Below are 24,669 nucleotides of genomic sequence, written 5' to 3' on the forward strand. Positions count from 1 at the left end.
GGACTTGAGAGCAAGCTTTAGCTTCACCACCCGTGAGTCACTGGGAACTGCCTCACACAGAGGCCCAGAATTGCCTGGCAGTTTACAGTGTTCGTTTCTCTAATGGCTTCCACCCAGGCCTCGAACTCCACATGGCTGTCCTTGCCCATTCTAAACACAGTACTGTCAGCAATTTGTTTTAAAAAGAAAAAAAAATCTTTCCATGTGCACTTTGACTGTGCAGTTCCCATCTTCAAAGATGTATTTCTTTTACTAGTAGAAAGGTATAACATTCGGTTTTTCTGAAACTCCAAACTGTCCCGTGCATTGCACCAAATGTGGTCTATGTCCAGTTTACACGGTCTGCCACTGCAGCCGTCACGCTCACACACACACACACACACACACACACACACCACCCCACGCTGCTCGCTCTGTTTGGAATTGCCCTGCCTTCCTGCTCCTGCAGGACTTCATACTCTGCCTACTGGTAAACAGACCCTACTGAGCCTAATTTAGCTTCACCTCCCTTGAGGTTCCGAGGAAACCTGGACCTATCACAACATTTACACTCTGTCTCAGAACTGTGAGGTTTCTTGTCGTCTTGCTACAGGAAAGCAAGCTTTCTGCAAATAGATCTTTCAACTCTGTGTCCCCAGTGCCTCACACGGTCCTTGGCACACGGCAGGCAAAGGTCATTTGCAGAAGGACCAGAGGACAAACCAACAGCTTAGACAGAGTTACAGGGCTGGGGTTTGAATCTTCATCTGTTTTGCTCACTCAACAAGATGAGTGTCGATAACCCCAAAACTGTGACATCTGAAATGCTCCCAAATCAGAAAATCTTTGAATAATGAAAGGAGTGCCACATATGGAAAGTTCTGTGTCTGAGTTCATAGGATAGGTCACGATGTAAACGCACTTCTAAAATGGTGTGTAAAGTTATCCTCAGGATGTGTGCGTGAAACGTATCTGAAACATAAGTGAATTTTGTGTGTGCATTTGAGTTTCATTCCCGAATGATATTTCATCATTTGTATGTATATATTCCAAAATTTAAAATGTGTGTGTGTGTCTGTGTATATGTGTGTATATCTCTGTGTGTCTGTATGTATGTGTGTGTATGTGTGTGTCTCTGTGTCTTGTGTGTGTCTGTGTCTCTGTGTGTATGTGTCTCTGTGTCTTGTGTGTTTCTGTGTATGTATGTGTATGTGTGTGTCTGTGTGTGTGTGTGTGCAAACCTTGAAACACTACTAATTCCAAGCATTTAAGATACTTGTGATTTGATCACTCAGTTTACTGATTTTATTTTAGTGTCTTGTTGCTATCTGTTTGGACTTTGTGGTGCTGGGGATTTGAACCCAGGACCTTGCATGCTAGTTAAGTGCTCTACCGCAGAGCTACACCCCCAGCTCTTGGTTTGGATTTTTTTCAGACAGGGTCTCCCTTGAAGCGGTGAATGCCAACATGACGGGGTGGCATGCCCAGGAGATGAGTAAAGGGCACCTCTGGGCGTGTCTGTGATGACATTCCCAGGGAGGATTAACTAACGTGGGGAAGGCCTGGATGTGGTGGCATCATCCCATAAGCTGGAGGCTAGGATGAAATTAAACATGGACAGGGGAGAGCCACTGGGAGTGTAGGAACGCTGTCTGCCTACTCCCCGGCCACCACGATGCGTGCTGTCTCCATGCCTTCCTGCCATAGTGAACTGACTCCACGGAAACTATGAAACCAGATATTTTCTCCCTTTAAACTGTCTCTCCCAGGCGTTTGTCATAGCGACGGAAGTAACACAGGGAGGCTGAGCTGTTCTGTTTACCTCCTGGGTACCGGGATTAGTTCTGGTTTTCAGTTCATGTTTTGAATCTGAGATGCACTCAGAAATCCTTTTATTTTTATTTATTGGGGGTGGATGGGGCTCATGGCCCCGCTCTCACTGTGTAACTGAGGATAATGTTGACCTTCTGATGTTACACACTCGCTCCACCCCCAGAGTACTTGGATTACAGGCATGTACGCCATGCCTGGCCCCGTGTGCCCTCATTGAGTGTAGAATGTAATACATACAAACATAGCTAGAAGGGTAGATTGTCATGGAAACTGGTCTGTTACTACACACTGTTCAGGATCTTATTCTGAGATTTCATAGAGTTCTGGGTCAACTCAGAGAGTTCCCTTGTTCTTCCTAAATCACCATAAGTCACTTAACTAGTCTCCAGTTGGTAGGCCATGTGGGCTATTTCATTCCATTCTGGGTGCAAAATCCGGGAGCAGCTGCATCATCGGCACGGGGCTCTATTTGGGTTGCCAGCTCTGCCTGCTGTGCTTTTCTGGGTTGTTAAGGAGCTGCCCTCCAACTGCTAAAGGAGGACAGGGGTTCTTGATCCAGCTGCACGCTGGAACGAGACACCTTAAAAATGTGCTACCCCATCCAGGCAGTGGAGGCGCATGCCTTTAACCCCAGAACTTGGGTGGCAGAGGCAAGCGGATCTCTACGAGTTTCACGCCAGCCTGGTCTACAGAGTGAGTTCCAGGACAGCCACAGTTACACAAAGAAACCCTGTCTTGAAAATTTTTAAAAATTATAATCTGTAGGAGGAGGGAGGCCACTTGTTTGTCCCGGCCACCCGGCTGCTCAGCCCCAAAATAACCACACAGAAACTGTATTAATTAAAACACTGCTTGGCCCATTAGCTCTAGCTTCTTATTGGCTAACTGTTACATTAATTTAACCCATTTCTATTAATCTGCATATTGCCACGTGGCAGCGGCTTACCAAGTAAAACTTTCCAGCATCTGTCTCTGGCTCCATAGCATCTTTCTGGCTGCACCCTTCTTTCTCCCAGCATTCAGTTCTGTCTTCCCTGCCTATCTAAGTTCTGCCCTATCAACAGGCCAAGGCAGTTTCTTTATTCATTAATGGTTTCCAAACATACAGAGGGAAATCCCACATCAATAATCCTCATCATTGCCTTCATCATCATCACCATCCCCACTAAGCACCACTAAGAAAAGAAAAGGCCATTGGGGGACAGCTAAGGAAACTTTAGTCCATTTTACCTGGAGGGCGTGGACAGAGGGATGTTTGCATTTATTTTGTCTCATTATTTTTTGTGGTATGTAAACCCAACAGGAACATGGAGATGAAACTGACCCCAACGAAGAACCAGGAGGACCCCACAGAGGGAGTGACGAAGACGGCCAAGGTAGAGCCAGCTGACGCTGGGTGTACAATCCTATCGCTGGGATTGCCCAGGATGAACTGTGTGCTGCCCAGACCCATTAACAAAGAATGATCTTACCATTTCCCCTCAGACTGTGCCCTGGAACTTGGAATCACACTTATTATCACAAGCAAATGTGGGTGACTGGCTTTCTCTTCCTGGATTATTTAGACATCTCCTTCCTACTAGAGATGCCAAGAATAGAGGCTTCCGGGATGTACAAAAAACCCATTCCCCATTCCCACCCCAAGCATCTCCATTTCTCTGTCCTGCTTTCACGGAGGTGTGGATATGTGGGCGAGGGGCCTGGGGTTCCACGCCTAGAGAGGGGTGCGTGCAAGGACACAGAACCTAGAATGCCTTGAGCTAGGCGGTGGTAACGCACACCTTTAATCCTAGCACTCGGGAGGCAGAGGCAGATGGATCTCTCTCTGTGAGTTCTGGTCTGCAAGAGCTAGTTCCAGGAGAGGCTCCAAAGCTTCAGAGAAACCCTGTCTCAAAAACAAAAGGAAGGAAGGAAGGAAGGAAGGAAGGAAGGAAGGAAGGAAGGAAGGAAGGAAGGAAGGAAGGAAAGAAGGAAGGAAGGAAGGAAGGAAAAAGAATGCCTTGATATGCCTAAGTAGATCTCTGTGAATTTGAGACCAACCTGGCCTACTGAGTTCCAGGACAACCAGGGCTACACAGAAATCCTTTCTCAAACAAACAAACAAAAAGAATGCCTTGATGGGGGCTTCCTTAAAAACAAGCCTGCATTTGTTCAGGTGGTAATGGTTCTATGAAATACTTAGCCCGGGACCACTGGGTTTGGAGACATACATCATAGTTCTTATTCCAGAGACTCAGTTAGACTCTAAGGTCTTTCGCAGGGCACCTTGGCACATTGCTTGAAACTGCAGCCAACTGGGCCTCCAGGAACTGAATTGGTCTCTGTCCCTATCGCTTCTAGTTTTTTTCTGGTTTTGCTTGTGTGTTTTGAGGCAATCTCACTGTGTGACTCTGGCCGTCCTGGAACTCACAGAAATCCTCCTGTCTCTGCCTCTGGAGTGCTGGTATTAAAGCCGGTTGCCATCACGCTGGAATCTTCGTTTCTTCTTGCAGAAGTGGAAACGTGTGTGTGTGTGTGCGCGCGCGCGCGCGCGTGTGTAGGTCTATCTCACCTTTCTTTCTAAGGGAGGTTTCCAAACCACACAAAAGCGAAGAACTTACTGTTGCTATACAAAGGTGTCCAGCAGAGGGAGCACGCGGGCTGAACGCCAGCCTGGGCTCTGAAACCATTTGAGGCACTTTGGAGCGCTTGTTTTCGTGGCCCCCTTTTAAAAGTCACGGGTACCCAGGTTGGTAACGTCAGGTCTAATGAACTGAGCTTGAACTGTAGAGTGGTTCCAACCACCTTCACCTCTGCATATCTGGCATCTTTGTCTGCAGGATGGCGTAAGCACTCCCCCGGAAAAAATACAGTCCCTTAAAGAATACCAGTCTCAGCCAGGGACAGGGGCGCTGGGCGGCGGTGCACGCCTTTAATTCCAGCACTTGGGAGGCAGAGGCAAGGAGATCTCGGATATTCCAGCAAATTAATATCTACCCTCTTGTAGTCACTATTTACCAATCTACAAAACGGCACTGGCTCCTTCTCCATTAAGTTGAAGGTTTTGATCTTTCCTGTTTATCTTTCATTGTTTCTTTCCATTGACATCATAGTAAAAAAGTAACAATTATTATACTGATTTTATTTTTCTAAAGATGTTTTGGGTTTTTTGTTTTGTTTGTTTTGTTTTTTACGTGTCTGGGTGTTTTGCCTGCGTGTATATCTGTGTACTGTGTGAATGCAGGACTTAAGGGTGTCAGATCCCCTGGAACTGGAGTTACAGACAGTGTGAGCCACCAATGTGGGTGCTGGGAATAGAACCCAGGTCCTCTGGAAGAGCAACCGCTAATTATAACCACTCTTAACCACTGAGCCATCTCTCCAGTCCTCTACTGACTTTTAAAGACGTCACTCTTTCTGGGTATCAGGCAATAACACAAGATGGTGGTGTGAGCCCTGGGTTAGTCAAGGTTTTAAGGAAGGATTTTTTTTTTTTTTTATGTATACAACATTCTTTCCCTGTATGCTTGCATGCCAGAAGAGGGCACCAGATCTCATTATAGATGGCTGTGAGCCACCATGTGGTTGCTGGGAATTGAACTCAGAACCTCTGGAAGAGCAGTCAGTGCTCTTAACCTCTGAGCCACCTCTCCAGCCCCAGGAAGGATTCTTTTAACATGAGGCCCTGTCACCTCCGTCTTCAAAGCTGAGTGACACTAGCCAGAAAAAAAAAATGCTGACCTTCAGGTTCACCCTATTATAAATCACACATTCAGAATGTGAACCCTGACAAGGCTCGGAGATCTCAGCCAACTGCAGGGAGGGCTTTAGGCACCACAGAACGTGGCCCAAACTAAGCAATGACCAAGTCAGTCAAGACAGATTTCCTGTCTCATGACACCAGGGCCGGCTCCGGCCGCGTTCCTCGGAGGTTAGCCAGACATTCTCCTCTAATGTAGTGAAATGTCACCGCGGAAAGACACAGAGGGACTTGCCAGTCCTTTTCAGAAAGGATTTCAGGTCTTGGAAGGCAAGAAGGAAGTGCTAAGGAAACACTTCTATTGCTTAAAGAACAATTCTCCCCCTTAATGGTCAAGTGGGTTTTGTTTTGTTTGGGATTTTGGTTTTTACTCTACTGTAAACTCAGTAGTGACCTTCATGGTTTGTTTTACGGATTGAACCAGAGACTGGGGTTACAACTCAGCATTGAGCATTTGCCCAGCACGAGCAAGGTTGAGTTCAATCATCAGTACTATGTATATTACACACATGGACATAGATAAAATTTTAAAGAATAACTGAGCTAGTGAGCTAGTGAGATGGCTTAGGTTCCACTTTCAAGTTCCCCTAAGGCCAGGTCAACCAACAACCTCTAAATCCGGGCAGACTGGGGAAATAACTCTTGCCCCAAAGTCCAAGGAAAGAATACAACTTCAATTCTAGCTGCCTCCTAGGCCAATGGTTCTTTTATCAGTGCACTTCAGAACTACCTGGAAGTCTTGTTTTTTTGTTTTGGTGTTTCAAGACAGGGTAATATGGAGCCCTGACTGTCTTGGAACCCATTCTACAGACCAGGTTGATCTCAAACTCAGAGATTCCCCCTGCCTCTGCCTCCTGAGTGCTGGGATTAAAGGTGTGCACCGCCACTGCTCAGCTTCACCTGGAAGGTTTACAAAGGGTTTCAAAGGTATTTGCCTGGAATTCCAGCAATTGAAAGGCTAAGGTGTGAGGTGTACATGCAAACCCAAGTCCAGCCTACATTACAGAGACAGACACTGTATCCAAAATTAAACCAAACAAGGTTGTAGAGATGGGTGTATAGTTAGGAGAGTTCTCTTCCTTCCCAGAGGACCCGCGTTCAATTTCCAATTCCCACACCAGCGCCAGTATATCTGTCGCCCTCTACTGTCCACCAAAGGCACCACACAAGTCATACACTTACACAGACACGTGTACGTACACATAAAAAAACTTACTTTTTTTATTGAAAGGAGACAAAACAAATAAAACCAACAATGGTGAAAAGCAAAAAAAATCTGGGCTTCTCGGCAATATTTTTAGTCCGGTTCCCACTTGATGCTGGAGGTTCGGAACCACACTCTCAAACGGTAATCTTGAGACCTATTTCTCACGTTTATTTCTCTGAAATTTCCAGGGTCTATTTAGGTGTTTTTTTTAAAGTAATAAGGGTTGGGGAAGGAATTGGTGAGCAGGCACTCTTTAGAATATGCTTAGATGCTGATACTACGTCTCAGGTGGCTGGGGCTGAGGCTCAGTCGGGACACCATCAGTACACCAAACACAGGATTCAGTCCCTAGCACCACATAATCTGGGTTGTGGCACATGTCTGTAATCCCCATACTCAGGAGGTGGAGACAGGGAGATTGGAAGTTCAAGGTCATGCTGGCTATGTAAGCGTTTGAAGTCAGCCTTGGACATACAAGATCCTATTTCCAAAAGACAGTAAAAAGGAATGCCTGCCTCAGACCAAGTACTTAAGGACAGTTAGCTATCCGTTCAGTTTTTTGTTTGTTTGTTTGTTTAGATTTATTTATTTATTATGTATACAGTGTTCTGCAGGCCAGAAGAGGGTGCCAGATCTTATTACAGATGGTTGTGAGCCACCTTGTGTGCTGGGAATTGAACTCAGGACCTCTGGAAGAGCAGTCAGTGCTCTTAACCTCTGAGCCATCTCTCCAGCCCCCCATTCAGGTTTTTTGTTTGTTTGTTTGTTTGTTTGTTTGTTTGTTTGTTAAAGGTTTATTTATGATGTATACAACACTCCTTCCATGTATGCTTGCATGCCAGAAGAGGGCACCAGATCTCATTATAGATGGCTGTGAGCCACCATGTGGTTGCTGGGAATTGAACTCAGGACCTCTGGAAGAGCAGTCAGTGCTCTTAACCTCTGAGCCATCTCTCCAGCCCCCCATTCAGTTTTTAAGTCCTATTTTTAACTATGTATATTCACGTGTACGTCTGTGCTAGACACAGCCATGTGAGTGACGGTACCCATGGAAGCCAAGAGGCATCAGACTCCCCCTAGAGTTGGACTTACACGCATGTGTGACTGCTCAGAATGGGTGCTGGGAATCAAACTCAATCCTCTACAAAGCGGTAAACACTTTTAACCACTGAGCCGTCTCTCCAGGTCCCGTTCTGTTTTACCAAAACCTCAATCGTAGCCATAATCTGCATCCTGTCAGGAGCCCACATGAGGATTTCTTTAAACCCTTGCGCACATGCTCTTTGATGGACATATTTAGCTCTCTGCTGAAATCTTTCTTGAGCTCAAGACCAGACATCACTGTGATTAAGAGCACTGATCGTGACGTCTTACTTCCTAGGTTCAAATCCTAGCTCTGGGGCTGGAGAGATGGCTCAGTGGTTAAGAGCACTGACTGTTCTTCCAGTGCTTCTGAGTTCAATTCCCAGCAACCACATGGTGGCTCACAACCATCTGTAATAAGATCTGGTGCCCTCTTCTGGCCTGCAGGGACATGTGCAATAATACATAATTAATAAATAAATCTTTAAATAAAATAAAATGCTGCTAGTTAAAAAAAAAATCCTAGCTCCAGTAGCTAAGGCTACTTAGCTGTGTAGCCTTGAGAAAATTACTGAATTTCTCTGGACATCTTTTTCCTTTATCTAGAAAGCAGGGGAACAAATGGTATTTACCCCCTGGGGTGGTTGTGATAAAGGAGTTGAGTGGATAGGTCTAGACAAGTATCTATCACACATGGTCCTCAATATGTGTTATTAGCAACTTTTTTGATTTGTATATTTTTTTTTGTTTTTGAGACCTAGGCTGACCTCAAACTCACTAAAGCAGCTAAGGATGGCTTTGAACTCCTGTTGCTAAGACTTCTACCCCCCAAATGCTGAGATTACCAGCATGTGCCACCATGCCCAGCAGCCTATTTAAGAACAAACAGAAAAGGAAACCTTTAATTAGATAGTCATAATTTGTATTAATGTCTTATCAAGAGAGCCTTGTTCTAACATGATAACGGCTTTCCAAGTCAGTCTCTGCAGCAGGGCACTTGGTCTTGGAGACTCAATTCATCCTTTAGCTAAAGGCCCGACAAGGGTGGCAAATCCAAGATCAATGAGGCAGCCTCTGCAGTCTCTGCCTTCTGTGCAGATGGTACAACATCCCTCCCTGAGGAGCAGGTATGGTAGTGCCTGCCTGTAATCCCAGGATATAGGCATATGGCCATATAGCTAGCCTGGTCTACACAGTGAGAGACCCTGTCTCAAGAGACAAAGGGAAGCCATTCCTTGAAATGGCAGAATGCTTTAAGATTTATGCTGAACAGCAAATTCAGGTTCTCGTGCATACTAGGCAAAGCCTCTACCACTCAGCTACCTTCCCAACCTTGCCTTAAGATAGACTGGCTGGGGGGGCTGGAGAGATGGCTCAGCAGTTAAGAGCACCGATTGCTCTTCCAGAGGTCCTGAGTTCAATTCCCAGCAACCATGTGGTGGCTCACAACCACCTATAATGAGATCAAGTGCCCTCTTCTGACCTACAGGCAGGATTCTGTATAAATAAATAAATAAATCTTAAAAAAAAAAAAAGATAGACTGGCTGTAACCCTGAATGAAGTATGTGAAATCTCCAAGGAGCAGCCTAGAACAGTCATGGAGGGGAAACCTCATAAAACAATGAGCCATTTCGGCTCAGACACTCTGGAAGAGTAGTCAGTGCAATCCCCAGTACCCACATAGTGTTTCACAATCATCTGTAACTACAGTTCGGGGGACTCCAATGCCTTCCTCTGGCCTCAGCAGGCATCAGGCACACACCTGGTGCACAGACATACATAGAAGCAAAAACGCTCATACACCTAAAATAACAATAATAAAAGAGAGGGATTGCGATCGGTGTCCTGTTCTAACAAAGGCAAAATAACATAAGCAGGATGAGACGCTCACTCGTTTCTGCCTTGAAAAACGAAGTCAAGCTGGTAGGTGGCAGGCAGATAGGGGGCAGGGAAGCTCCACCACTGGGCTGTCCGTCCCAGGTTCCCTCTCTGCTTGGAAATTGTCGTAGGAGTCCGTTTTTTCCTTCCACCGTGTGGGGTCCAGGGATCCAGCTGAAGCCGGCAGGCTCTGCTACAAGTCCCCTCTCTCAGTTAGGGTTTCTCTTGTAATAAACACCAAGACCAACCCTGGAGACCCACTGACCCACGTAGTTACCAGGAAAGATATGGAAAACAGGGTCTTGCTGACTGAACCAAACTAAGCACAAGGGGGCGCTGCTCCCCACAAGCAGAAGCAGGCAGGCCCAGTGCACATCAGATCTGTTTCTGTCCCGTAGGTGCTGCCCCCTTCCTGCCTCTGAGATCACAGTCTCTGAGAATCCCTAGCTCAGTTGGTTTTCTCTCTCCACCACAAACAACAGGTTCTAGCTGCCCACACTGTGGCCTAGGATAGCCCTGCTTCCTCCACTGGTCTCTGGGGTAGCAAAGAAAGAGAAAGGAACATTTAATGTGTTTATGAATTGCGAAGATCGGGCGGTGTGATTCTCACCGACCCGAAGGAGAGCTGCTTTGGGAGTCGGGGCTTCCGGAAGTATCCCACACTGTCTGCTCTCATTACGCTCCAAGTCACTTGCTGCCTCCGCTTCCCCGGGAGACCCGAAGTCTTGCTCAGTTTCACAAATGTGTGTTGGATAGCCACTATGTACTACTTTATAGCCCCATGTCTTGTGGGTGTGCTTGAAGACAAATCTATTCTCCAGACCTCGTTCACGGTCCACAAGTGAATGAATGAATGGATCAGATGAATGAATGAATGAACAAACACACTGAGTTGTTAGGCGAGCCATGATGACAATGTCCAGGTTCCCTACCCTCGGGAACTTATAGCGGAGATTTCAGCTTTGGGCCCCACAAATTTCCCTACTGGACCCAGCTCCAGCAGGAGTAATAAAGGTGTTGGAGGGGGCTGCTTGTTCATCCCAGCCGCCCAGAACCAAAACAAGCTTTCTTGGGCTTTTCGTGGATTTTAGTCAACCACGTTGGCGCCAATTTGTTGGAAGGAGGCCGCTTGTTCTTCCCGGCCGCCCAGCTAGCTTAGACCCAAAATAATCACACAGAAACATGGATCCTCCGCCTGAGATGGGATTAAAGGCGTGGGCCAGCACCACTCAACTACCATACAGTTCTAAAAAACAAAAGGGACTCTTTTGACATAACTACAAGACCATTGTTCTTGTCTAGTTTGTTTTTTTTTTAATCTTTGGTATGGGCCTGTTCTTGCCTAGTTTTATGTCAACTTGACACAAGCTAGACTCATCTGAGAAGAGGGAACCTCAGTTAAGAAAATGCCTCTGCCTGCCGGTGATTAAACTCACACTTTTAATCCCAGCATTTAGGAGGCAGAGGCAGGCAGATCTCTGTGAGCTCGAGGCCAGCCTGGTCTACAGAGCGAGTACCAGAACAGCTACAGTTAGGTCTGTTATACAAAGAACCCCAATCTTGAAAAACCAAACACATGCACACGCGCACGCACATGTGCACACACACACACACACACACACACACACCTACCTCCATAAGACAGGGTGGTAGGCAAGCCTTTAGGGCATTTTCTTAATTAGTGGTTGATAGGGGAGGTCCAGCCCATTGTGGGTGGTGCCAACCCTGGTCCTGGGTTCTCTAAGAAAGCAGGCTAAGCCCTGGGCAGCAAGTCAGTAAGCAGAATCCTCCATGCCTTGACTTCCCTTAATAGTCTGTGATTCAGGATATGTAAGCCCAATAAACTATTTTCTCCCCAAGATGTAGAAAAGTACCTAAGATAATGTGATCACACCTCAGAATTCAAAGAATTCTTTAATATGGCTGACTGTGTTTTCATAGTTTCCAAGTTCTTATTGTTTTACAATTGTAATTTTTTGAGTTGATTATAATTAGTTGATATGGCCTTTAAGTGCCATTTAAATTATAGGTTCCCCTCTATTTCTTCCTTCTCCTCTTCAAGTTTATGCTCAGGAAATTGGGTCACTTTGTCCTATTGCATTTCCTGTGGTGTTGATTTTGCTATGTCCTCCTGTTGTGGTTTCTTGTGTCTCGGCTTTCCTGTTTCCGTTACTTGGTCCTCAGGTCTAGGGATTTAATCGGATTCAGGTTTCATTCTTCCTTTTGGCAAGACCAGGTCTGTGTCTCTCAGGACACAGAATGCTCCTTTGTCTCCTGCTGATGCCAGTAGCTACAGATCCATCAGTAGTGGAGTTGGGCAAAATCACGATACCACATGGAATTCTGCAGCGCACAATGCCTGTCTGCGCTCTATGCGCTACCATACAGTTTGCGAGCTTCGGGCAAGGGGCTGGAGATTGAAACACACAAAGACACACAGACAGAGACAGAGACAGAGACAGAGACACAGACACATTGACCTCTAGTCACTGGTAAGAAGCCCTTTATTCAATAGTACCACGGAGGCTTAAATACCCAACACAGTCAGGTGGGCCAACAGGTGAAAACCTTATCCTCTGATCCTCAAGGCCAAGGCAACACGTGCTCAGGAAGCAGAGCTGGTAAACAATTCTGACAAAGCTTTCAGTAACTCAAATCAGAAGGAAAGTAAAGATCTCTAGCAGGGAAGAGCAGCTGGAGGCCAGGACTCCAGATGGTCCCAACAGAATTCTACCAATCCTTTCTCAGTTTCTCATTTGTGTTCTTTTGGTTTTTCCAGACAGGGTTTCTGTGTGTAGCCCTGGCTGCCCTGGAACTCAATCTGTAGTAAGATGGAACAGTATAGTTTTAAGACATCATATGAGTTCATTTCGATACATAAAAGTAGACTTGAGGGCTGGAGAGATGGCTCAGTGGTTAAGAGCATTGCCTGCTCTTCCAGAGGTCCTGAGTTCAATTCCCAGCAACCACATGGTGGCTCACAACCATCTGTAATGAGGTCTGGTGCCCTCTTCTGGCCTGCAGGCATACACACAGACAGAATATTGTCTACTAAATAAATAAATATTTTTTAAAAAATAGACTTGAATAGATATAATCTTCTCTGTAATCTTGGATATGGTATTCACAGATAGGAGGAACCGTTATCATAAAGACGACAATACCAAACAGGTGTGGTGGCACTTGGGACCAGCCTGGGCGACCTAGTAATATTCTTCCTAGAAAAAAAAGGCAAAGAGGAGACGGCAGTCCCTCAATTAATCTAAGGCAATTGTGAAAATCCCATCAAATGGGTTGACACACCCCTGAAACTCCACACTGGGAACAATGAAGAAAAGAAATTCCCTTTTACTGACTCACATCCCCAGATCTCAAACGGTGGCGTTAACTGCCAGGCTAAACCTCCGTTTCTGGACAGTGCAATTGCACCCTCTGGTGGTCATCTCTTGCTCTGCACCCAAGTTCGAAAATTTGTTCATGGCAAGCCATACCTTCAACAAGCGTTCCCCCCATTCTCCCAATCCGACTCAAGCCACCATGCTGTAGAAATAAATTCTCATAGAGATCTTCTTGCCATGGATATACCATAGATACTGTAATCATCTCCTAGCCTGGCCACGGTATTTGAAGGTTGTCGGGCTCCCGTCCCTAAGCTTCCGCTATACAGATGACACTGTTTAGAGCAATTTCCTTTCTGCAGTTTTAACTACAGTGGGGCTTTTCTTTGGTTTAGTTTTAGTTTTTCGAGAAAGGGTTTCTCTGCAAAGCCCTGGCTGTCCTGGAACTAGCTCTGTAGACCAGGCTGGCCTCGAACTCGCAGAGATCTGCCTGCCTCTGCCTCCCGAGTGCTGGGATCGAGGGTATGTGCCATCATGACTCAGCAAAGAGGAGCTTTACTCATTTTCTAAAAATTTATCTTTTTAAACACTATTTTTAAAAATTATTTATGTGGATCAATGTTTCACCTGCATGTGTATAAGTACCGCCAGGAACAGCAGTCGGGCAAGGATCTGGGGATTAAAGAACACACAGAGACGTGGGTTACTCTTGAAGCAAGAATGGCAATTTTATTTTGTTCCCAGACAGCTTATATATTTCTCTCCTTGTCTAATGGCCAAGCCCTAGCTCTGGGGATGTTCCACTGCAAGCCCACCAGAAACCACTTCCTTGTTATCAGGAACTCGCAAGGGTTCCGTGTGCGAAGCAGCTGCAAGCATAGAAAAACAAGTTGTTTATTCTGACAGGCAAGAGGTGTCTGAGGGTCTGCACATATATGTGCACCTTGTGTGTGCCCAGTGCCCTAGGAAGTCAAAAGGGTGTCAGATTCTCTGGGATCGGAGCAGTTGTGAGCGGCCATATGGGTGTGGGAATTGAACCTGGGTCCTCTAGAAAAGCAATTGATGCTCCTAACCTCTGAGCCATCTCTCCAGCTACCCACACTGGGGTTCTAACATAAAAAATTAACATGCATAAATCTTCTAATCTAATATAATATTCGCTGTCTGTTTTTCTCTTCCAATCCTTAGCCATTGAGATTTTTGTGACTGCTGTTGTTTGATTTTTTTAGATGGGTCTGAATATTAACTCTGGCTGTTCTGGAACATGAGGCGATCCTTCTGCCTCCTCTGGCTTTTAACTCATAACACTTGTCTACAGTCTCTAGCCTTTCCTGTCATTATATCATAAATACTTTCAATATTTCTCTTTTAACCATAATTCTCTTTTTTCTTTTCTTTCCCACTTATTACCTCTTTAATGTTACACACTAAGTGGAACACAGCAAGAAATAAACTCTACCTCTGAACTACATCCCTAACCCTTACCTATAACTTTAGGTGCCAAAGTCATGTATTTGTCATTGGCTCTAATTTTTCTTTCTTTCTTTTCTGTTTGTTTGTTTGTTTGTTTGTTTTATTTTTCGAGACAGGGTTTCTCTGTAGCTTTAGAGCCTGTCCCTCTGTAGACCAGGCTGACTTCGAACATCACAGAAATCCATCCCTCTGCCTCCAGAGTGCTGGCATTAAAGGCGTGCGCCAGCACTGCCCAGCATCTCTAATTTTTCATTACCAACAAATGGAAGAAACAAGTTGTTACAAAAGCTTATTTGTTCTTTTGAATTGTTTCCTTGTGATAAACGCCCAGGTGAGAGTCCTGATGAAGGTTAAAACGGTTTTCTGGCTCTAGACACATACTGTACTATCATTTTTCTGAAGGATAGTTTGTAATTTTAATGTCACTAGTTACAAGCTCTCATTCCAATAGACATTTCCCCCTCACCCAATTTCTTCCTGGAAAAACTGCCTGGGTGGTTTGCTGATGGAGGACACTCTGTTTCCACAGACCGGGAGCCAAGGGACATGACTCTTGACCCCTTCAGTACTCCCGTGGATGAGAACAACCAGACCCCTGAGGCAGACACCATGAAAAGCGCGTAAGTGTAACACGTGTGTGTGCAGCTCGTAGCCACTGTGGCATCTTCGCTCCATTGTGGGTTTTGCTTTCGCTAATTTGCTCTCTGGTTTTTGTTTATTTTCTGAGATTCATGCCATCGCATGCTGGCAGCTGGGATTGAAAGCAACAGGCCCCTGGGGAGTTTACACATTGACAGGGAGCTACTCAAACCGAGTTCTCCAGGTTAGGTGGGGAAGAGTGAACTTCAGTCACCTTGAAACAGCTCTTTGGTGTGTCCGTGACCCTGACATTTACAGAGACCGTAGAAGGCTGGGACAATCAGTTCATCCTGGCTCCTCCAGTTGTTAACTCTGAACAGAATAAAGATGGCCAGCCATCACCATGGCTTCTTCTCATCCCTGCCAATGCAGGAACAACTTCCCTGAATGCTTTCTGTGAGCTCGCTGGCAGCAGCCCAGGCAGCCTGCTCCAGGCCTTTGTCCTCAGTCTCCTCTGGTTGTGGCCTCTGCTGTAGTCCTCTGCTTACCAGCTGGAACGAGACCTTATTGTGGGTTCCATGAGCCTAGGGCAATTAGAGACCAGCAGTATAACTCTCCGGTCTAAAAGGTTTTGTGCCAAGCCAGAAGCAAAAGAAGGAGGCCTCCGTGGTTGAGGCAGTCGCTAAAGATTTTTTCTTTCTTTCTTCCTTCCTTCCTTTCTTTTTTATTTTTGTTCTTATCCCTTTTCTGCAACATATTTTAAATAGGTTATTACAGCTCCCCTCTCCCTAGCTAAAACCAATGAGATAATCAGAGAGCTCTTTTTTTTTTAGCAAGAGGACAGAAAAAAAAACATAAAACACTCCACAAAATGCATTATAGTTATTGTGACTAAAATTGGGATTTAACACAGATTCCTAAGTGTGGAAGAGAAAAAGAGCAACACACTCAAGCCCACAGTGCACATTTACAGCCGGCTCATTCCTTGGGGAAACAGGTTTTCCTCGCACATTCTGAAGCAGACTTCTGTGAGTTTTTATAGAGTGTCACTGAACAGCTTAAAGACTCGTATATTTACAGGAAATTCCATTGACCTCATTCAGCAAATATTTCTCAAGTCTCCACAGGAAGGCCCTGGGCTAGCACACCACAGTAAATATATTGATTTAACTAAAAAGAAAAAAAAAGACCCAGATGAGACCCAGCACCCAGCAGGCACAGGGCATCGCTGATGCTGTCCTTGCCACCCACAGACATAAGCCAGCGATGGCACTAGAACACACAAGACCGGGCACACACACACACCACCTTGTAGCGGCAGAATCTGATTCAGAATAAAATTCATAGAGGCAAAGTAATGGATGGGACAACTGTATGTTTTTGAGGTCATCTTTGTTAAAGGTCGTTTTCCTTTCCTGGCTAAGCCTTGGACAGAAGACATCTCAGTTGTGTGATTCTGTGAGGTGATCTGACCGCTGCGTGACACCCCACTGGTCAATCGTCGGCTGATTCAGCTGATCTGACTGGCGAGGTGTATGGCCCCTTCCTCCCTCACTGTTCCAGGCATGTCCCTCCCAAAGCTGCCAGCTTCACTGAAGAGGACAACCTTCCCCAAACACAGGAGGACCTGTCTTTCTTTGGTCCAGGGTCCTCTCGTAGTTGCGCTTCCCTGATAGAACCTTCAAATGAGCCCTCAATTAAAGGTGTAAATACTCAATGAAAAGAAGCAGACTGTTTCTCCATATGTTTACGTACTAGGGCTTAAGAAAAACCCAAAAGTGAAGATCACCCTTCCTAACTGCCCTTATGCGGGAACACGAGGAGAAAGTTGCCTAAGCATGTGAAATATCCCAGCAGCCGATCCCAGTTGTTCGGTTGACATCTTCCCTGCTCTCGTCCCTCCCGCTTACATGTTTGGTCATGAAATTGGTCTGCTGGCTTGCTCTTTTCAAAGGGACAGGGATCTGCACAGAGGATCTGCATCCCCAGAGAACCTGGGGTCTGAGACTGCATCTCTTCTTCCAAGGAAAAAAAATAAGAAAACGAAACCCAGATCGTTCGGCCAAAAGACCTCAGCTGCCGCCAGTCACGTGAGTGTGAGAACAGAGACTCTGGTCCAGAAACCCTGCCAGGACCCCTCCAAGGCTCCACGTAGACTTATGGAGGTTGCTTATAGAGATAAGAGCCCCTCACAAAAGGGGCAACAGGGGCCGAGGTCTAGCCACAGTCTGCTCATCAGAACCTGTACCTTGTCCCAGGCTGCATCTTCTTGTCAATCCCTACAAAACTACGAAGTAGGTAGCCAGGGCCCCACTCTGCCAACCTCTATTAGGAGATGTTGTCACCGTCCACATGGAAAGGCTAGCCCGGCTCTTGCTACCTGTTAGGAATACTTCCTAACGCGAGTTCTCTGCCAACGCCAAAAATCCCAATCAAGCCAAATCACAAGAAGCCGAATTAAAGGATATCCAGGTTTTAATGGGATTCCTGTGTTCTTGGTTGACACCCCCCCCCAGAGGATCCGGAAAGCCGCCAACGCAACGGGGTGCGGGGGGGGGGGCGGCACCACGAAGGAACTGTCCCTTCGTAGGGACAATGGTCCCTACGACCATTGGGCAATGGTCAAGACTTGGCGGGCCGCCTTGACACTCCTCCGGGGAGGGGTCAAGGTTTGGCGGGCATAGGGGCGGAGCCTCCAAAGATGCGGGGCCAGAGACTGGAACTTACACTACCTGCCTGGGGGTTTTCTCAGAGTTAGCCCACGATGTAGCAGTCAGGGGACACAAAGCTGGCCTGAGTTCCATCAGTTGGCCAACAGTAGCAGCACTAACAAACAAGAAAATCGCTTCCTTTGCTTCAAGCTCTGCAGACCATGACATGACATCAGAAAAGAAGGCGGGCTATACAGGGCTTTTCTTACTCTTTCTTCTCTGAAATTTTTCCTGGTTATTTTAGAGAAAAGGTGCCCTTTTCCCCCACCAGCTCCACACTCTGAAGTTGATTACCTATTTCATCCAGAACTCAAATGTGTTCCATTCTAAGCCTCAGTCACCTTGTTCTTTTGCGCCACCACCATCCGGCTTAATAAACGTTTTTAGTTCCTATGTGTATCACAGTCCGCTTTCTAAATTTCTTCCTTTAGGGAAAGGATTTGGTTGACAAGGCAAAGAGGAAGAAAAGAACCAAGACAAACAAGACCAGAGGACCCAAAACAGAGAGAGAAGGAAGGATCTTGGGGCACGCAGAGGCTGCTGGAGGTAAGGAAGGATGCCTGTGAGGAGCAGCCCAGACTTCCAACGGGCAAGGAGGTAATATGGACAATGAACTTGGCTCCTGCAGGTTGAGCTTTGCCTGACTACCTGGCCAAGCTGACTTTGCAGCCTGATTTCATAGAAGTGTCTCAGTGCACATGAGCAGAGAAAACCACGGCTGAGTAGGGATCTGTGGTGACCATGACGGGGGCTGCTCACAACGGCACTCTGTGAATGTTGAAATGAATGCCACCATGCTGTCTGTGTACCTGCGGCTGAGAGGGGTGGGGTAAGCGGCATCGGAGGAAAAGTGGACCCAGGGTTTGTCCCAGTGTGCATCACTACGGCCGCCACCATGATAACTACAGGCTGAGATCTGTAATCTGAAAAAAAAAATGAAACGCAAAATGGACCCCAAGTCTGAAACTTGCGGAACATCGACAAGATGCCACAAGTCAATTCTGTACCTGAGCTCACAGAAAATACCGTGTAAGGCTCACGAGCACTCTGTTCAGGGTTTACAGTGTATTTGAACTCAGTTTTTTGTTTGTTTGTTTGGTTGGTTGGTTTTTTGAGACAGGGTTTCTCTGTAACTTTGGAGCCTGTCCTGGAAATATCTCTGTAGACCAGGCTGACCTCAAACGCACAGAGATCCGACTGCCTCTGCCTCCCGAGTGCTGGGATTAAAGGCATGAGCCACTACCGCCCGGCTTGAATATAGTTTTATTTTGATTCTGAATAAAACTCCTTGCTACTTTAAGAAAAACATAAAACCTTTACCTTCAAGCTGAGGGCCAAACGTTTATATGAAGCATTGACCAACTGTGGAGTTGGGCTTGTATCCAGTCACCAAGATTTTAAATTATACGCATTTAACGTATGTGTAAATATTCTAAAACCAGGAAGGTTTCCTAATCTGAAATGCTTTTGTTCCCAAACGTCTCAGGAAAGGGATGCCCAGCTTCGGCAGTGAGAGCTTAGGAAAGGGAGGAGGAGCTAAGGTCTGAGTGTTCTGAGCCTTAGAAGACCTCAGACGCTTCCGAACCTCCTTTAGCCTAAAACTCACACTTCCTCCTTCTCGTTCCCGAGATTCGTGGACCCTTTAAACAAATCACATTGTTTTTGCAAGGACAACAGTGGGTCCTTGGAGACAACCCTGGAGACAGATCTGATTTTGGTTTGCTCTTCAAACTCTTGCTGCAATTACATTTATTTAGCCCTCAGCATTCCCAGGAGTAGGGAAAACAATGTCCTTGTTCCTCTGAGTATTAAACTGACCCCGTTAGAGCTGTGATCTGGACAGGACCTGTCAGACATACTGAGATTTTCCTCAGGAGTCTTGCCCCATCGTCATCGGGGTGAGATGGAACCTTTCTTTGGGTTCATTTGGGGATTGAACCTTGGGCCCTATGTACTAAATGCATGTTCTACCACTTAGCTGTATCTGCAGCCAGAAATGCAACCTTTCCAGCAGTGATACTGCTGCATGGTTGCATCTTTATTGACCTAACTATAACGCAGGGCTGCTCTTCTCAATTCATTATTACAATGCATATTCTATTCACTCAGATTCTACTCATGAATTCAGGAATATGCTCATCAATTTATCCCATGCTTAATCTTAAAGGTTATTAAAGAGCCAGGTGTGGTGGCACACGCCTGAGAGGCGAAGGTATAAGGGTCTCTTTGAATTTGAAGACAGTCTAGTCTATATAGTGAGTTCCAAGACAGCCCAAGCTACATAGTGAGGTCATGTCTCAAAAGGGTTACTAAAGAGAATGAGCAGAGGCCACATTTCTCCTACTCAGCAACCTCTGTCCCCCGCTGCTTCCCCAGGAAAGTCAAAGGATTCAAGAACTGAAAAGAAATCAGAGCTAATTCCGAGAAAAAAGAAACCAAGGATCAAAGTGAAAAGGACACATAAAGAGAGGACCGCGGAGACGGCGGAAGAGCTGAGTGAGCCCAGCGTCGCTAACTCCAAGGAAGCAGGTGGTCACTCTGCCACCGAGGACCCTTTGCTTTCTCCTGAATTGGATGCTCTGGAGAGCCAGGTTTCTATAGACGGAAGATTGTCACACACACAGGCCACAGATGTCACTAACCTGGAATCTGAAAAAGAGAGAAGCCCTGAAGACCCTTCCAAGGTATGAGCAGGTGCCCTCTCTTGGTCTGAGGAAGCTTTTTCTCTTCACTCAGCAGAACTGCAGATGAGGGGAATGTCCCTCGATAGGTTGGACTTCCCGAAACAGCTCTATTACGTGACGATTGATTGATAGATTGGTTGGTTGGTTGGTTGGTTGGTTGGTTGATTGATTGATTTTTTTGAGACAGGGTTTCTCTGTGGTGCCCTGACTGTCCTTTAATTCTCTCTGTAGTCCAACCTGACCTCAAATTCAACTGAGATCCACCTGCCGCTGCCTCCCGAGTGCTGGGATTAAAGGTGGCAAGCCGTGGTCTGTCTTGTTCTTCTTTGGTGGCTTCAGACCCTAGTTAGAAGCCAGACCTGATCTCACTTTGAAGTGAGTGAGTCATTCTGGGATGCCCCAAACTACCAGGGAATGTGTAGGAGGTAGGAGGTAGATATGGGGGCCATCCGTGGGAGGTACATGTCTTACTGGGACAGAGAAAGGGAGACCCAGAGGCTGTTAGAATCAAGCCACATCCTCAGCTCGGTCTGGCACACACTACAAAGGTTATGGTTTACAGCTGTACCAGGTAGCTCGTGGCATGTGCCTGCTTCACGGGGTGCTTTTATGAGTTGCTATGTGCGCTCCAGGGACCTCGATTCTAAGGTGCATGTTTGAATAGAAAATTTGAATGAGCCAAGCAGTGGTGGCACACACCTTTAATCCCAACACTCAGGAGACAGGCAGATTTCTGTGAGTTCGAGGCCAGTCTGGTCTACAGAGTGAGTTCCAGGACAGCCAGGAACCCATCTTAAAAAACAAAACTGGGAAAAAAGAAAGAAAGAAAGAGAGAAAGAAAGAAAGAAAGAAAGAAAGAAAGAAAGAAAGAAAGAAAGAAAGAAGAGAGGGAGGGAGGGAGGGAGGGAGAGAGAGAACGAGAGAAGGAAGAAAAAGAATGAGGAAAATTATTCTTTGGATTTTCTATAATTAGTCAAAAAGAATAGCATCCAGATACTCCATATCTCAGCTGGTGTTTCTTTTCTTTTTTTCTTGTTTCTTTCTTTCCTTCTTTTTTTTTTTGAGACAGGGTTTCTCTCTGGCTTTGGAGCCTGTCCTGGAACTCGCTCTGTAGACCAGGCTGGCCTCAAACTCACAGAGATCCTCCTGCCTCTGCTTCCCGAGTGCTGGGATTAAAGGTGTGCGCCACCAACTCCTGGCCACTTGTCTATTTAATGGCACAGTCTTTCCCTTGGTGTCCTCAGACCTTCTCAGTTGCCTAGATTGCAGAACTGTGCCTGCACAATGGATGGAGATTTTAATCTAGGAGCAGAACTTTCTAGATCATCAGAGTTCCTTAGATTTATTGTCAATCCATAGTAGCATGTGGCCTCTGCAGAACCAAGGAGTTTTAGACTCCGGGTAGGACAGAATTTATCTGTGTTCCCCACCTAAAATTGTGACCAAGTAAGGAGGCAGCATTGGAGAGAAAAAGGAAGATACATTTTATAAACTGGAGAAAAACCCTTCACTGAAACAGTGGGTTAACTGAGCCTGACTCCTCTATAGCCAAGACTGCATACTGCATTTTTTTTTCTGGTTTTTCAAGCCAGGGTTTCCCTGTGTAACAGTCCTAGCTGTCCTGGAACTCAGTCTATAGATAGGGCCTGCCTCTGCCTCCTGAGTGCCGGGAATAAAGGCTATGCCACCACCGGTGCTGCTCCAACAGCCTCTTACCAGGACTGTGCCTTCCAGCCCCAGCTTCAAGTTCCAAGTTTCTAAAACTCCAGGAGTCCCACCCCCACCCCCGAGATTTTCATTTGTCGGCTCAAATGGAGTCCTGGCATATTTTAAAGCTCCTTGGGCAGTTCTTTAGTGCGGCTAGGGTTGTAAAGGCCAGAACTTGTGACACACAGGAGTCTGATGGCACCTCTGTTATCTCAGGGAGTACTGGATGTAGCCGTAAGGAAGACCCTATCAGGACAGCCGTGCTCCCCCAATCCCAAAGCAAGTGAAAGACTCGAATGTAGGTCACTCCAGCCCCTCAGCCAGGCAGGCAGAGGCAGTCTATGCCACTGCGGTGGCAGTGTTAAGTCAGTTTTGGGATTCCATCTCGGATTAGAGAAAACTAATCTGGGCTGCAGCTGAGTCTGTCCCTTACACTGATAACCACTCTGGTTTCTTAGGCCCTCCTGGATAAGGCTTCTCGGGACAGAATTCGCCTAGAGAGGGCAGAGATGAGGCGGCTGGAGGTGGAGCGGAAGAGAAGGGAGCAGGAAGAGTTGGCCAGGCTCCATAAGGAGCAGCTGGAGAGAGCGGAGAAGATGAAGGAGGAGCTGGAACTGGAGCAGCAGAGGCGCGCGGAGGAGATCCGGTGGGCCAGCAGCCCAGAGACACAAGGCAGGGCGAACCTTCCCCAGGGGCATAGCTCGGTGCTAAGGCTCATGCCCTGACCCGAACTCACAGGAACAACCTGGACCAGAGTTTAGATGTTGCTATGACCATGTGGGTTACTCAAGATAGATGCTCACGGGGAAACTGGGGGAAGGTGTTGAGATCCATGTCCGCATTTTCAACGCCTGCTGTTGTCTTCTCTGGACTAGGCTTTCACAGGTCTCTTCACTCCAGCTTAATCTCCACAACCCTAAGAGGCAAGAATTTCAAGATCCATACTTGAATAGAAAATAAAGGGGCTGGAGAGATGGCCCAGGGGTTAAGATCACTAGTCGCTCCCCTAGAGGACCTGAGTTCATTTCTGTCGCCCACAAGGCAGCTCACCACTGTCTGCCACTCCGGTTCCCAGGGATATGCCTATGTAGGCAGGCAAAAATCCCCATGCACATAAAATAAATTTTAAAAAAATAGAAAATAAAATGCAGAGAATTTAAGGCGCTTAAAATCTGGGCCACAGCACTGAGCTATATGCCGAAATGTCTAGGTTCCTTCCTCTAGACCCCTGTCTCTCGCCTCTACCCTTCATCCGTGGCTGTAGAAAACCTGTTCTTGAGGGGTGCTTCCAAAGCCTATTGCCAGTTGGTTGGGCCTGTATTTCCTGCCATCCCTCTGACAGCTGCTGTGTTCCCAGCCTGAGGAAGCAGAGGTTGGAGGAAGAACAGCAGCAGCAGGAGGAAGAGGAGAGGAAGAGGAGGCGCCAGCTGCAGGTGGCCCAGGAGAGAGCCCGGCAGCAGCAAGAGGAGCTCCGGAGGAAACTACAAGAACTGCAGAGAAAAAGGCAGCAGGAGGAGGTGGAGAGGGCTGGTGAGGAAACTCCTGAGCTTTTTTGTTTGTTTGTTTTTAATCTCCCATCTCTTGGATCAAACATATTTTAAATCTACATGTGTAAACTAGGTTTGGTTTGGTTTTGTTTTTTTTAATCCATAATGGTAATTATATCTGACTATAGAGGGTGTATATAAAAGGATGGAATATGAACGGAAGACTCTTGTGGAAATGATTGCAGGGTCGGGTCGGTCTTCTGGCTCAGTAATTGCCCTCGCCAGCATTGCTCAGGAGCTACCTTCTTCAGGCAGGCAGAGATAGTCACAAATATCTGGAGAGCCTCAGACCACACCTTCAGGGGTGGATCAGATCATCTTCCAGCATACTCTTCCAGATAAGGTAGAAAGTTCAGCAGATGTTGCTGTGGTCAATTCCTGGTTTGGTGTGGGAGAATTGTCTGTATTCTGTCAATCATATTTTAATAAAACACTGATTGGCCAGGCAGGCAGTATAGGCAGGAAAGCCAGACAGGAAGTAGAGGTGGAGCAAAGAGACTGGGAGTATTCTGGGAAGCAGGAAGTTCCCTCCACCACTCCTGCCCAGACCACCAAAGAGGCAACATGTGAGCTGTCACACTGAGAAAGGTACTGAGCCGTGTGGCTAACATAGATAATGATAATGGATTAATGTAAGTTACAAGGACTAATAAGAAGCCTGACCTAATGGGCCAATCAGTTTATAATTTTATGGAGTCCTGTGTGTAATTTTCTTTGGGGCTTGCGGGCTGTGGGGTACGGGGCGGGACAGAAACCCCAACAAGCTAGCCGGCCTTCATGTTACACTGGTTCGCACTCTTTAGACTAGTCAGAGTCTAGGTAGGTCAGCGTGTTCCTCTAGACCCTGGTCTGACGCTCCTGCCCACACAGCTGCGTAAGTTCAGGAAAATCCCTAAGGCTTTTTAATACC

The 24,669-nt window shown here is 46.5% G+C and overlaps 1 protein-coding gene across 2 annotated transcripts in view; it reads left to right on the forward strand.

The window, feature by feature from the left end:
• The window catches only part of Kiaa2012 (KIAA2012 ortholog), a 100,744-nt gene that overhangs the window by 73,251 nt on the left and 2,824 nt on the right, over positions 1-24,669 (forward strand). For both annotated transcript variants that reach the window (XM_087902236.1, XM_087902237.1), the window contains exons 14-20: positions 3,116-3,188; positions 15,061-15,151; positions 17,065-17,200; positions 18,253-18,367; positions 20,198-20,505; positions 22,671-22,858; positions 23,570-23,742. In XM_087902236.1, coding sequence (XP_087758362.1) covers positions 3,116-3,188; positions 15,061-15,151; positions 17,065-17,200; positions 18,253-18,367; positions 20,198-20,505; positions 22,671-22,858; positions 23,570-23,742 — 1,084 coding nt within the window. The remainder of the gene's footprint in view (positions 1-3,115; positions 3,189-15,060; positions 15,152-17,064; positions 17,201-18,252; positions 18,368-20,197; positions 20,506-22,670; positions 22,859-23,569; positions 23,743-24,669) is intronic.

The sequence above is a fragment of the Myodes glareolus genome, chromosome 27 (genome assembly GCF_982192425.1).
Source record: "Myodes glareolus chromosome 27, mMyoGla1.1, whole genome shotgun sequence".
Lineage (NCBI taxonomy): Eukaryota > Metazoa > Chordata > Mammalia > Rodentia > Cricetidae > Myodes > Myodes glareolus.